The 13,795-nt window shown below is 39.6% G+C and overlaps 2 protein-coding genes across 3 annotated transcripts in view; both read right to left on the bottom strand.

Annotated features, from left to right (window-relative positions):
• The window catches only part of camk1da (calcium/calmodulin-dependent protein kinase 1Da), a 30,515-nt gene extending 21,939 nt beyond the window's left edge, over nucleotides 1–8,576 (bottom strand). The window contains exon 1 of the mRNA XM_077543749.1: nucleotides 6,119–8,576. Within this exon, the coding sequence (XP_077399875.1) occupies nucleotides 6,119–6,216 (98 nt within the window). The 5' untranslated portion in view covers nucleotides 6,217–8,576. The remainder of the gene's footprint in view (nucleotides 1–6,118) is intronic.
• A 148-nt stretch (nucleotides 8,577–8,724) lies between these two features.
• cdc123 (cell division cycle 123 homolog (S. cerevisiae)) lies at nucleotides 8,725–13,487 on the bottom strand. 2 transcript variants are annotated; one of them, XM_077543751.1, is made up of 13 exons: nucleotides 13,216–13,487; nucleotides 12,966–13,037; nucleotides 12,801–12,861; nucleotides 12,549–12,581; nucleotides 12,374–12,469; nucleotides 12,183–12,289; nucleotides 12,050–12,101; nucleotides 11,876–11,951; nucleotides 10,568–10,690; nucleotides 10,459–10,487; nucleotides 10,267–10,371; nucleotides 10,064–10,201; nucleotides 8,725–9,167 (listed from the first exon to the last, which is right to left on the bottom strand). In XM_077543751.1, the coding sequence occupies exons 1-13, from the start codon at nucleotides 13,326–13,328 to the stop codon at nucleotides 9,123–9,125; spliced, it is 1,050 nt and encodes a 349-aa protein (XP_077399877.1). In that variant the 5' UTR covers nucleotides 13,329–13,487; the 3' UTR covers nucleotides 8,725–9,122. The 2 variants fall into 2 exon arrangements, with proteins under 2 accessions (XP_077399877.1, XP_077399876.1); XM_077543750.1 differs by having other exon boundaries at nucleotides 8,725–9,170; nucleotides 13,216–13,484.
• Between the last annotated feature and the right edge of the window lie 308 nt (nucleotides 13,488–13,795).

Genomic DNA, 13,795 nt, shown 5'->3' with positions numbered 1-13,795 from the left:
TACTAAGTATGATAAGTTTGAGAAACTGGAATTGGGCTATATGGTTTACTTAAATTCCACACATCTTTTCACTTAAGAAAAGCTAACCGATAAGTCGTTATCTCGGTTCCACAAGAAAGTGAAATACTGCACCATGAAAACCGCAGCTCTGATTTCCCTCAAGAACAGCCGATATCATCAAGACGCCGTGAGATTGTGCAACATCATTGAAACCAAATCTAAACAGTTGCTCCTACAGCCAACACAGCGATGCAATCTCAATCAAATTTCATGTCCTTTATCTGTGCCTGAGGGAAGATGGATGGACGAAACCTTCAGCCTGGACGTTTTTTTTTGTTGTTGTATTGTCTCCTGAAGTGACACAGCAGGAGAAGAGAACAAGTTGTGCCAGTTGAGAATCAGATGTGATTCTTAGAAGAATGTATGCCTTTGCCCAGATAAAAAGTTATGTTCATTATAACCGCATATAATCTTTTGTACTAGTGTGAGGATAAGAAAGTAGACCTTGTTCTTCACATTCTCGGATATTCTATTATCACTTTGCTGTGAAACAAAGCAGCGGGGCTCAAGTAATGAACCTGCGATGGGAAAACCCCAAAGACCAAAGTCCCGTTTCTGTCGCGTCACTTTTTGCCCCATTTTAAAAGGTACTGATGACTATATGAGTGAAAAACGCGTTCAGTTTGTTGAAAAACGTTTTTTTTGTTTGTTGAAAAAACACAAAGTGTTCTTAACCAACCTCGGCCCAGAGTTGTCTGCAAGCTTTTAGCTGGAAGGCCATTACGAGCTGGATGTGATTGCTCAGAGGCTTAAAATAGTGGCGCCATCCGATAATGGACTTTAGTTTATGGTTATTAAAGCGCTGGGACGCACGTGTCAATCTGCGAAGCGAGACCCTCAGAACGCCGACCTGCGTGCATGCAAAACAGTAATCTTGCCTTCAACACATTTAGTTCTGAGTGAGGTCTCGACAGCTGGTAGGTGTAATGTGTATGAAGTGGCATGTTCCAAGAGGGCAAAGTCACACTGATGCTCTGATGCTTTTTTAACATCATCCGGGGGGAAAACCGCACAACCCCACCCCTCTCACGGTATTTTAGCCATTTACCTTCAACCACTCAAAATGTTCAGGTGCATCAAACCTAGCTATAGTTTTTATGTATTTATTTATTTGTTATGCCCTCTATGGACAATAAAAGCAATAGTGTGCAATAAGCAAATCAAATTATGATAAAAAACAAAACACATTTTGTCATAATTGTCACTTTGACCACTAAAGCGCGCGCAGACGCATGTCACACACACACATACGCGTGTGAACGTGAGTATTACTGCGCGCACACACACACTTACTTATGTAATTGTGAGGACATCCATAGACATAATGCATTTCCTAGCCCCTTCCCCTAACCATCAAAAAGATTGCCTACCCCTATTCCTTACCCTAACCTCAACCATAACCCAATTCAAACCCTTAACTCTAAAACCAAGTCTTGACCCTCAAAAAGAGGTCTTGAGTTGTGAGGGCCAGCCAAAATGTCCTCACTTCATAAAAATGTCCTCAATCTGTTGGTTAAAGAAGTATCTTGGTCCTCACAATGTGGTATGTACAAGTACACACACACACACACACACACACACACGTGTTTGTATCATCATGGGGACATCTCATTGATAATAATAATAATGCATTAGATTTATAGAGAGCTTTTTTGGACACTCAAAGATGCTTCACAGTGGTTGCATTATTTGTGCGCTCACACATTTACACTGTGGCGGCGGTAAGCTAATTAAGTAGCCACAGCTGCCCTGGGGCAGGTTGACGGAAGTGTGGCTGCCAGTGTGCGCCTACGGCCCCTCCGACCACCACCAAATATTCGCACCTTCCATACACCAGTGTGAGTGCCCAAGGACACAACGGCACATGACTCGGGAATCGAACAGCCGACCTTCTGGTTACTGAACGACCGTCTCTACACTCTGAGCCACGGCCGCCACAATGACATGATGCATTTCCTAAATGTTCACATTTAGTCAAAAAACAATCCAGTGCCGTGAGCATCAAGGTGTTTTTAGAGACAAGCAGCTGTCGACGGTCGGATTTTAGCCGTGTTAATCCATGATTGTTATTTTCCAAAACAAGCATATGAAAAGAGCTAGACCTAGAGGCAGTGTGGGTGTGGGTGGGTACTCTGCAGTCCCAGAAAGAGAGGTGGGAACAGAGCCAGTAGATGGGAATTAGAGCATCAATTAAGGGCAGCGTGCCCTGGGTGGCACGATAACATTCCCACAATGCATCACCATCAGCGCTATCGCACATTCCACTTTGTCTTTCCTCTTTCATTTTCCTGCTCTTTCCTTGTTATCCGCTGACATTTGGCTGCACCTGTTACATGGAAAATAGTAGGAAAACCTAGCCAACCTGCGCATTCTTTTTTTTAGACCTCTGTCCTCCTCTCACGCCTCCTGCTGAGCGGTGCAGGTGAGACACAAAAAACAAGAACCCAAGTATTGAATTATTGAGGAGCAAAGGACAGCGGCATACACACCCACGAGGGTAAGATGACACCCAAAAAGAGTCTCATGCAAACAAACATATTACAAAGAAGAAGCTAATATAGTGGTACCGCCACTCTCGACTCGTTAAATGGGAGAAGAAGCACTACAGCAGTAAACACACTTTCAGATGTTTAAGGAATGGGGCAAAAGTATTAAATGCAATTAGCCAACTTGACTGACTCCAATCTGCTGATGTCACTCGCTAGACCACACCCCATTAAAGTCATGCAAGCACACAAATGTACCACAGTGCGTAAGATATCCATCCATCCATTTTCTGTATCGATCATCCTCACTAGAATAGTTTAAAAAAAAAATCATTATGGTTACCACGGTTTTTAGATTTGGTGTTGATTTTTGTTTTTCAAATTCAGTTAGTTTTAAATTGTCCTTAGAGCAGGTTTGTTAGTTGTCTTTCCCCCCCCCACAAAATGCCTCCTTTCACTTTTGTTTTTATTATTTTTATTATTTTTTTTTTTTTAAAGAGTTGAGTGCATGATTTAAAAAAAAAGGTCACAATAACTATTGTGAGATAAAGAAGTAAACTACAATTCCCAAACAACTGCTAAAACTGAATTTTCTGTACAGCAATACTAAACTAAAAACATTTGCAATCAATCCCAAAAGCTCATGCATGAAATCAATTGACAAAGATGAAAACGAAGGACATTTTTGCTCTAATTATGTTAGTTTAAAGGTCTCATAGTATGAAAATGCACTTGATTGGGGTTTTCTATCAATAATGTGCATCCCCGGCCTGTCTACAATCCAACCAAGTATGAAAAAAGTCTGTCCGCAACGTCTTTAGCTTTCTCCTCCTTTCTAAAATGAGCAAAAAACGGGCAAAAACAACGATCAAGAAGAACTGGTTGCTTCCTTCGTCCGAGTCTTTGAGGAGACAGTGTATTAATTTTCTTTTTGAATGACGTGTACCCACAGACAGCATTCCTCGAAGGACTGTTTTGTTAGTGAAAGCCTGTTCAGAGCTGGATTTGCAACTCGTTAAAACATAATGGATCGGAGTTCCTTCCTATCCTTTCAATTAGAGACGTGCCATATCATACCTTATACTGTATTAAAGTGGGAGCTACATTTGTCGTGTGGAGGTTGTTCTGACTTGAGGTCAGATATGATAAAGCAAACGGTGGTTGGATAATATTGGTCGCGTATTGTTATGCCAAGATACAATCCGCGGTGGTTATTTAGCCGTCCGTGACAGGCAAATCGCCACAGAGTTGACGTAACTTTGTGATGGTAACCGGCAGCTAAGTGGTATCGACGAGGCGGCTTGCACGTTGCGACCGCTAAGTGGCCTAAATGTGCACATTTGTGTTATTCATAATATAATATTCATTTAGACATTTCTTTTACACATTTGAGAACTATTTTAGCATGTGGAAAATTTGAATAATATGAGAGTTTAATTCATCTTTTTTTAAACACTACATTTTATTTTAATTAATTTACAAAAAGGCTTTTCAATTTTAAATTTCAGGTATTTTTTTTTAACTTATTTATAATTAATAACCTTGCTGTTAGAAACTAGAAAACAAATGATCCCATGGCAGACTTCACTGGAGATGCACACACGCAGTCATTATGCCAAGGGCAGTGCGACCCAGTGGGGAGTCAAGCAGGATGGGATAAAATGGGTGACATCACATCCTGTCTTGTTTAATTGACAGGAAATGCTCATCAAATAATGCGCCAACACCAGCACAAGCTGCTGGTCACAATGAATTGTCATAGTTATTTGTTATGTCTGGCTATCCAATTAACCACCACCTTTGGAAAACTGCTAATTTCTGTTGCTAATCAAAAATCACTCATCAAAACTAGCAGCACTTTTTGCTTAATGTGTGGCTACAGCAGAGGTGATTTGGACTCTGGGCCATGTTCTATTCTGCATTAGCTCAACAATATGTCTAAAGTGTACTGTAACCTGGTGTCCGTTTGAACTCATTACAAAATTTGCCCAAGTCTTCGTCTTCTATTCAGGTTGTAGTCCCTCTAAATCCCGACACTGTTAATCCCAATCTGCATCCTACCCGTACGTCCATGTTCCCCTCCTGCTGCGTCTCCAGGCTGCCGTCCAAACTCGTCGCAGGAAAAAAGACTGCGACTGACTGACTGGATTATGAGGAGTCTGGCGGCAGGAAAAACGGAAGCAGAGGAAAAAGAGGAGAAAACATTCCTCTCAAAACACGTGTCAAGTGTCAATCCAAGTGGGAAAAAAATGTGTAAGCGCGACAAAAAAACTGTCGCTGGCGCTGAGAGAGCGTCTTTCTTCAGTTTGTTAAAACGTTGCTGTCATCAACAAGAATCCCTCCCACAGGGATTACTGAGAAATGTGCCCAAAAGTGGCAAAAGATGATGGTAACAGCACACACAAAATAAGAGGTATTTAATGCACACATTTTTAAAAAGCCTAACAGTAGAGCTTCTTTTTCAATAAAATAAACACAGTTGCATGAGTGTGCATGAGTGAATTTTGTCATTAAGAATACTATACAACGCATTCACCGACAAATAAAATGTTCAAAATATGTCAACAACTATTACATTCCCAAGAATGAATGATATGCAATTAATATTATGGATATTAATAGATGTTGTTTCCCCTCTGTCCACCCATTTTGTATAATGCTTGGAAAAATTGAGGATCTTCTGTTTACCTAACATGAGAGTTTTGGGGAGGTTTAAAGAACATCGAACCTTTGAACTGTGAGCCAGACGTACTAACTAACCACTCTACCATTGTGCTGACCTATGTGTTATTGTGCAAATGTCTTAGGCCACCATTGGCTTTGTTTTACGGGCCTTGTCCACAGTTGTCAGCATGAGTTGTAAAGTCGGTGTTCAATATAATATAGCACTCGAACTGTTGAACCTCAAGAATCATTTCTGTTACCCATTTGCCATTAACAAGAAAGTAGCCTGCGAACAAAGACAGAAGGATAAACAAACACAAATGCATAGCTCTATGAATTGTTTTTATTTACCGGTGCTAATAATTCATCCCATATGATCAATAAGGTATCACTAAAGCAAAAAACGTAATGGTGGCCTAAGACATTTGCACAATACAGTACTGTAAAATACATATCTATATCCGTCTATAATAAAACCTAAATAATATTAACTATACATTTTTAGGACAAACACCAAACTAAACACATAATATTCCACTTCCTAGGTATAATACATTACCATGTAACACACAATGAATTTTAATCATCATCCAAATTAGTAACCAAAAACAGAAATATTAATATCAGAATCATGTTAGCTTTTGGTCGCACCCCTTCTATGATTTCCATAAAATTACAGAAAATATTATTGTCATGTAAATGAGCGATTACTGCAATGATGTTAATTGGACTGTGACAGTAATTAATTACACCTGTCAAGCCTCCGCAACTGTAGATCATTATCCCAAATGACAGTATTTGACGGTCCAGTGCTAAAGTAAAATGATGTCACCGCAAAGTCACTTTGTTTGGACACTAGCATGGATGCTCGTGGAATGCCAAGGGCGGTCAAAGTTGGTTGTACTCACGTCCCGAGGACTTCCTTCAAATCAAACATCTTCTTGATGTCGTCGACCTGCTTCTTCCACGTCTCCCCCCCGCTGGTGTCTCCGTTCTCCCGGGCCATGGTGTTGCTCAATACCGCGGGGGGTGGGGGAAGGAGGGATGTGGGCACAAAAAAAGAATACAAATGAAAACAACAAAGGGTGATGGTTCCGAGTTTTGTGAGCGCTGTCCCGGTAGTGAGAGCTCAGCTGCGGCAGGACCATGTGAGTCCTCCAGCAAGTTGCCGTGTCCCTGGCCCTGCTCCTCTTCTCTCCCTCCTCCTCTTCTTTGCTCTCTCTCTCTACCTCCCTCCCTCCCTCTCCCGCCTCCTCTTGTCCCCAGCAGGCTGTCAAATATCCGGATGTACATCCACTTCCTGTTGTGACCTTTAAAATAAGAACACAGAGGAGTTTGTAATTATCAACTTGAAACGTGGTAATCTTTACTTACTGTTCGTTTTCCATACACACAGTACGTTAACAAGTACCTCTATCAAATTATCAACTACACATTTTTTCACAATGTGTACATGGCATGTCTAACATGAATAAACGGATGCTTAGCTCAATCTTAACCAGTTTCAGACAACAATGAAAGCATAAAAAAGAAAAATTGTTTTACACTTGTTTTTTTTCCCCTTCCAAAACATCAATGTGATTTCCTTTTAATCATTATATTTGTATTTTACATTTTCACTGTTCAGAGAAATTCCACATGGCTTTTCAATCACTGTACTTTACGAAATGCGGCTTCACAGACCACCATTTTCCTTAATTTATCACACACTGGTCAATCTAAAATCAATTTTAATGCTGAAACTTGACCTGTAATTCCTCAGAGCGCAGGGACTTTGTGTGAAACAATATCAATAAAAGTCATTGATGCATATATTATTTTACACATTTTAACTTAATTCATCATCTACAAATGACCTTGCCCATTTGTTCTTAAAATTAAATGTGCCATTGACAATAAAATTTGACTTAAAATAGACATGAGACAGTAAGTCGTGATCAGTTTTTCGTCTGACTTTTATTTTGAAAGGAAGTCCCTGCATTTTCCTGTATTTGCCTCAGCGCCTCTGTCAAACTTGATGGGAGAAATGCTGTCACCTGGAGATTAATTGAAAAGCTGTTAGCGCCTTTCCAGTTTTAGCAATGCAGCACAATAAAACAGCAAACAATATTCCTCCTGTCATTTGCGTCAGCATAGTCCCAACTAGATTACTACATTACTGTTCGCACACTGAGGGTGGGGGGAGCTCTCATCCTCAGTCTGACAGCTGTAGAGGTCATCTCGGGCTGTACGACGACAACAACACACACTGGCCTTAATACTTGCATGGACACAGGCAGTGAAGATAGTAGTGGGGGTGAGGCGCAGTCCTGGCTGCTCATGAGTATTCTGGCTGCAAAGCACTGCAGCCCTTTCTCAGTTGAAGCCAAGGAAAACACCTCTGGCTCTTCACCCCCCTCCCCCTCCTGTTTCCACTTTTGAGTCAGCAAATTGTGCCGTGTTGGCATTGTGAAGCTTGCTTTTAAAGTCACATTTTCACCTTGTGTCATAAAAGTGAACATAGATGCTAACCACTGGAGAACAAAATTAAAATAGAGTAAAGGTACTCACCCTTGATGATGAGACACACTGGACTGTGTTTTCATGGTGATTCTGTCACCTCTGCGTTAAAGTGATACATCTCGGCTGAGAAACAAGCTTGGGGAGAAGCGAAATTCAACCTGGGAAGTCTTTGCATTGCTTTAGTACTTAACTCTTTGACTGCCAGACGTTTTCAGAAAAGGGATGCCGTGGGTGCCAGCCGATTTTAAGCATTTTGACTGATCTTTCAAGGTCCATAGAAAATTATGTGTTTGGATTATGGAAACACACATACTACCAAATGAAAGATTGGACTCTCATCTTTCATCAGAAAAAAAAGTTTGTTTCTACCTTATTACGTTTTTCAGTAATCAACAATAGAAAATGGTGAGTTTCACCTGTTTTGAAACAAACGTCTTTTAACGTCTTTGGCACTCCTCCATAGGATTTTACTAAACGTTATTTAACGTTTTTGGCAGTCAAAGAGTTAAATATATACGCTGTTTTTGTTTCAGCTTTTAAGTCATTAAACTGGTCCCTCCCTGTTATCACAAAAGACAATTTGTTTTGCCTTTTGTTCCCTTGGACAATTCATTTATGTACTTGATCTAATGATTGTGTTATGAATGCTCATATCACTAATCAAACAAATTCAGTACGAACCAAGTGCGACATTGCGGCCGTATGTTTGCCTGCAGCCCATAACGATGATAAACCTGCAGCATTTTCCACACTCTGGATCTTTAACTATAACTCCCACCTCGTCAGATTTTTCTACACTCCTGTAATTGCTATTTCAATCCAGCTGGGGGGGGGGGGGGGGTGGAAGCGAGGTTGGGGGACTACACATTCGCGCACACACACTACACAACACAAATTAAAGAGGGCCGCTTGGAGCTCATTTAGCTTGTGGCGTAATTGGAGTTGTTACGTAAAAGCACAATCAATTCCTAATGTGCTAGTTTGGCGGCATCCACCAGACGTGACAGCTCAGTCGATATATGACAAGAAGTTTAATGGGGTTCCGTAGGGCCGTGGTCTACAGAGATGCATGATGGGAAAACAGCAGACGTAAAGGGGTGGGGGGGATAGAGGCAATGAGTGTGTCAGGAGTGCTCAGACTAAATTGGCCGGGACGAACGGGAGGACGGCGGCAAAGAAGCATTAAAGGTGACTGTGTGAGAGCTTAATGTTAAATAAAGAACTTTGTTAAAGACTTAGAACACATTGGTGCACTCATGCTGGGTCTGTGCATTAGAAAAACAAAAACATGACATTATGTACCGTAATCCTACTAATTCTCTTTTGTCACATGTGAATCTCCACATAGATTGCTTCAGGACACAAGATGGGGGGAGGTTGTCGAGTCATTTTATGGAGGGTACATGAAAGTCATTGAGGCGCCTCCTCATCCTCTTCGTCCTCCTGTTGGCTTTTCTGCTGTTGGGTTAGAGACGGTCATTTAGTCAAGACATCACTGAGGTGTTGAGTGTGCGTTGTTTTTAAAAAAAGAAAAAGAAAAGAAAAGGTTGAATATGAATGTTTCTATGACAAAATTAAATTATTAAATTATTAAAGACACATCGTCATTTAAATAGGCATGATACCTTTATTGGTTATATACAGGGGGTGCGCCAAATGCATTTTTTTTTTTATTCCTTGGTGATGAATATGATGGATATACTGTATACAGGGGTACAACAACTGTGATTTTTATTTTTATTTTTAACAGTAATCTAAGTTTCCTTAAAAAAACACGTAATTTTTCAATCCACCAACTCTGTCCCAAAATGTATGCAAAAATAAAAGAATAAAGCTGGACATTTACTCTATAAAAATGCAATATTTACCTATACATTCTCATCTAAAGATGACAATGGCTAAAAACTAGATGTGCAGGTGTGAGGGGGTGTGAGAACTCTGCCAGCGTGTTCTGAAGTGATTTTTTTCCCTCCCAAAAATAAAATGTTTAAAATAAACATTTCCTTCTTTAAAAAAGTACATTTAACTTAATTTGATCCTATTTGCATAACTAACACTATACTTTCTCCTATCCCCTTTTATTTTGTTTAAATTATAAATAAAGGGTTGAATTTGAGCATTTCGCCTGTAGTTTTTATTTTTTTTATTCCACTTGAACAAGTTTGGATGGAGAAACAAGGTGCCCATATTGGTCTGAACAGAGCGTGCAAGTACAAGTCAGGATGCATGTGATTTTTTCTCTCTCTCTCTCTCTCTCCATGATTACAGGTGATTAAATGACCTGTCTGTAAAATGCAATCTGTGATAACATGATGTTGAGTGTGCTGCTCTCTTTCGGTAAATCCACTCACCAGCTTGAGGAAGTCGATGAGCTTGTAAGCGTCCTCCCCAGCGGAGAGGTCCACAAAGTCCCGTGGGATTCGGTAGCTCAAGCAAGGACTGGGCTGCACCGTCACCTCGCTGGTGGTGTAGCGGAAAGCCGGCCCGTCCTGCAACACACGTCAGCGCGTTTGTATGGCGATGGGGATCACGGTACAAGTGTCCCGTGTCTAACCTGCCGCTGGGCGATTTCCCCACCGGACGTCAGCTCCTCCCAGCTGAACAGAAGGGAGTCAGTGACCTCGCCGAATGGGTTCAGATCAATGAGCCACACCCTCCCCTTGCAAATGGTCAGACAATAAATGGGGGAAAACAACAGCATGAGACTGTTTTTTGTCTTATGTTATCACAAATGTCTCGTGTTTACCTGGCTATCCCTGTAGACATCCAACACAACTGTAAAATAGATACACAAGTCAATACAGTTCACAAATTCTCGATATCAAAAGTTGATGAGGCAAAAAATAGAAACTCACAGTCCTCATCCAAGAAGTTATACTGGATGTGCTGGCTAAAAAAGTGGTGGATGGCATGAACGATGGGGTCCTCCTGCTTCAAGATGTGCGGATAATACTGAGTGTAGTCTCTTTGGCTGATTGCTGGCAACGCATAGAAACAAAGAAGTAACTAATTAATGTCTATACTAACACATTAAACATGATATGAAATCTACTAACATTTTTTTCTCTGTGGTTTTTGGCAGTTTATCCACATGCAAAATTTTATATGAAATAAATACTATATGTTCATCCACAAGCAAAAATACATAAAATATGTGCATATATATATATATATATATATATATATATATATATATAAAATAAAGAAACAGCTGTGTTAGGGACATGCCCCCGCAAACACATTTTTCTACTCAAACTGATTGGCCAAATAGCCCACATACAAAATTACATCACAAAAATTACAAAACATACACGTGTAACATATATTTTGACTATTCATCCACAGGCAAAATTAGATAAATACAACTTAACAATAGGAAATATGTAGTCCAGGGTGGAAAATTAATGGCTTTAATTTAAGGTCTTATGGCGCCACCTATTGGTCTGTCATATATTCTAGTGTTTTTTTTAATAATAGATTTTCTTGTCCTTTTTTAGATCTTATTGTTTATTTAGGTTTTGCTCCTTTTAGCCATGTCGAACTTTGAAATGTTCTTTTAAATACAAGACACTTTATAAATTACTTTTCGTGTTATCACAGATTGAGAGGGGAGGAATTGGTCTATAATCTCATGTGTTTAGTAGAAAAACAACATAAAAGGTACAGTATGCATGATAACTAGGGGTGTTAGAAAAAATCGATTCGGTAATATATCGCGATATTACAGCACGCAATTCTCGAATCAATTTGATATGCGACCGAATCGATTTTTAAACATCAATTTGTTCTGGAAATATTCAACAAAACGTCTTACTTAGGGTTAGGATTCACACATTAAGCATGGAAGAATGTTATATTAATGGAACATTAAGCCTTAATATTTTATTTCAGTGCTGTTCAAATATGAAACAGACTGCAACCTGTTTGTTAAATGCAGTGTACATGTACAAGTTTACTGATTAGTATTTTCTAAATTTGAGTTAAAAAAAAAAATCGTGATAATCAATTTATAGATTCAAATCGGGATTAATCGGTTTCAAATCGAATCGTGACCTATGAATCGTGATACGAATTGAATCGCCTGGTACTAGGCAATTCACACCCCTAATGATAACTATGACAAATGTATAATGCTGCGAGAGGAAGCATGCAACTGGTCGTACCAATTAGTTTATTCTCCTTAACAAAACAGCGGAACTCTCCGCCAGGGATCAGCTCGCTCCACTTTCTCAGGATCAGCTAAGGAGAGGAGAGAAGAGAAAACACAGAACATTAAAAAGAAAAGAAAAAAAGCACACTCCACTTCATTTCATTCCACCATACTACTTTTTTAATACCTCATAATTGATAACAGGATCAGGGGAATCCTGGTCATTGCAGTGAAGGAATCTGTGCACAAATGAGAATGATAAAGACAAAAAAAACTTTCAGCTTTATAGGTCTTCTATAAAAGCTAATGCTTGTGCTTACGGCTGCGTGAGGTCACGGGTGATGAAGTCAGAGCTTTTGAAGAGGAGAAATATTTCGCTCAGACTCTGGCACTGAAGGGAGCTGTTCAGCGCAATCCAGTTAGCGTCCTAAAATGGACACACAATATTACAACTGACAGCCACTTTTTTTTTTACACTTATGTCTTCAATATAATGTTGTTTTGTTCTTACACTTGGAGCACTCCAGTTGAGTTTGGGAAAAACACGACCACCCAGAGAATTTACCGCCTCCAGCACCTTGGCTGTGAATTCTGGGAATTCGGGAGCCTGGTGGACACACAAATAGGGATGAAGTTGTGCAATTTTCATCATAAAAATGTGTGTAAATTAAGTTTTAGTTGCTTACTGTGACTGTGGTGGTTGTTTCATCATCTGACCACTATAGGAGTGTGGAGGAAAGGAAATGTTACAAGGCTGCTATGTCAAAACATCACAAATCCACTGGTGCTAGACATTGTAGTAGAGCTGGGCACTTTGGATTTATAATCAGAGTTGCCAGAACAGTCCCTAAAATTAGTGACCAAATGGCTGAATTGGCAACAGTGACTTGAATTTCTATTATCATAATTAATACATTTTAAATGTCAGTTTCCCTTACCTGAATATCTTCCTCAGCATCCGAATCGTTGTTAATGTGAGTCTGCTGTGTTATGTGGTCACTTGTGTGTGTGCGTGTGTGTGTGTGTGTGTGGGGGGGGAAAAACAGTCAATTTATTAGAATAAACAAATCCGTTTTGCTTTAGGTGTGTGTTGCTTCACATACCTCCCAGAGACTACCAGTGTCCCATCGTCCAGTAAGTAATCTGTTACATTTTGAGGCAATGGAAGGATGAGACTGCAAAAATAAATACACAATGAGGGACATAACTAACAAGAATTAAAGAAGTGGAAGCAAGATGGCACAGTAGCAACACTAAACATGGTGACCGGAGATTATGTTATAGTTGGCTATAGTCAAGAAAAAAAGATGGCAGAAATAAAGTTATATTTACACACATAAAAAAGCTTGTTACCTTTTAATTGTATGTTGCTTGAATATCGGATACCAAACGGAAAACTGACAATGAGCAACTTGCTCCTTCTTCATGCTGCAATTTCCCGTAGCGAAATAACGTCCGTCAGTCATTATCTTCCGAACACTTCTTGAGTAGTGTACATTTTTTCCTTTGTCATTATAAAGCAAATGATGAGTTAACTCCTATTATATTAGGTAATATTTATGTGTTTAACAATTCTGGTATTTAAAAAAAACGACTACTAAATTGCAATAACAAGGAATGTTTTGAATTGAACCGGGGAGCTTTTTTAGTGTAACACATATCTTCAGAAACGTTCCCTCGATTAAGATGAGGCATAGTTAGTGTGTCCCTTCCGTCACATTGAGTCAAAAATCAATATCCTAACTCCACGGTTGAGTTTTGCAGTGAAATAACAGTGATTAAAGACTTGGTCATAAAGGTTACCTATGTGGACAATTAATGTATCAATAAAATGTTTCGGGTGAATAATTTAGATGTTGTTTTAGTAGACATTCACGAGGGACAACACAATAATCTTTTTTTGTAGAATGTCTCCGGTATTCTATCTCAGCTT

Source organism: Vanacampus margaritifer, chromosome 15 (assembly GCF_051991255.1).
Source record: "Vanacampus margaritifer isolate UIUO_Vmar chromosome 15, RoL_Vmar_1.0, whole genome shotgun sequence".
Taxonomy (NCBI): Eukaryota; Metazoa; Chordata; class Actinopteri; order Syngnathiformes; family Syngnathidae; genus Vanacampus; species Vanacampus margaritifer.
This window is presented reverse-complemented; position numbering and strand designations above follow the sequence as displayed.

What these genes read in the sequence shown, in the direction of transcription:
- cdc123 (XM_077543750.1), bottom strand. Translation starts at nt 13,328, where the DNA reads ATGACTGACGGACGTTATTTCGCTACGGGAAATTGCAGCATGAAGAAG. An exon ending in ATCCTGTTATCAATTATGAG is followed by an intron (nt 11,952 to 12,049) that starts GTATTAAAAAAG and finishes TCCTCTCCTTAG; the next exon opens with CTGATCCTGAGAAAGTGGAG. An exon ending in ATGTCTACAGGGATAGCCAG is followed by an intron (nt 10,372 to 10,458) that starts GTAAACACGAGA and finishes ACCATTTGCAAG; the next exon opens with GGGAGGGTGTGGCTCATTGA.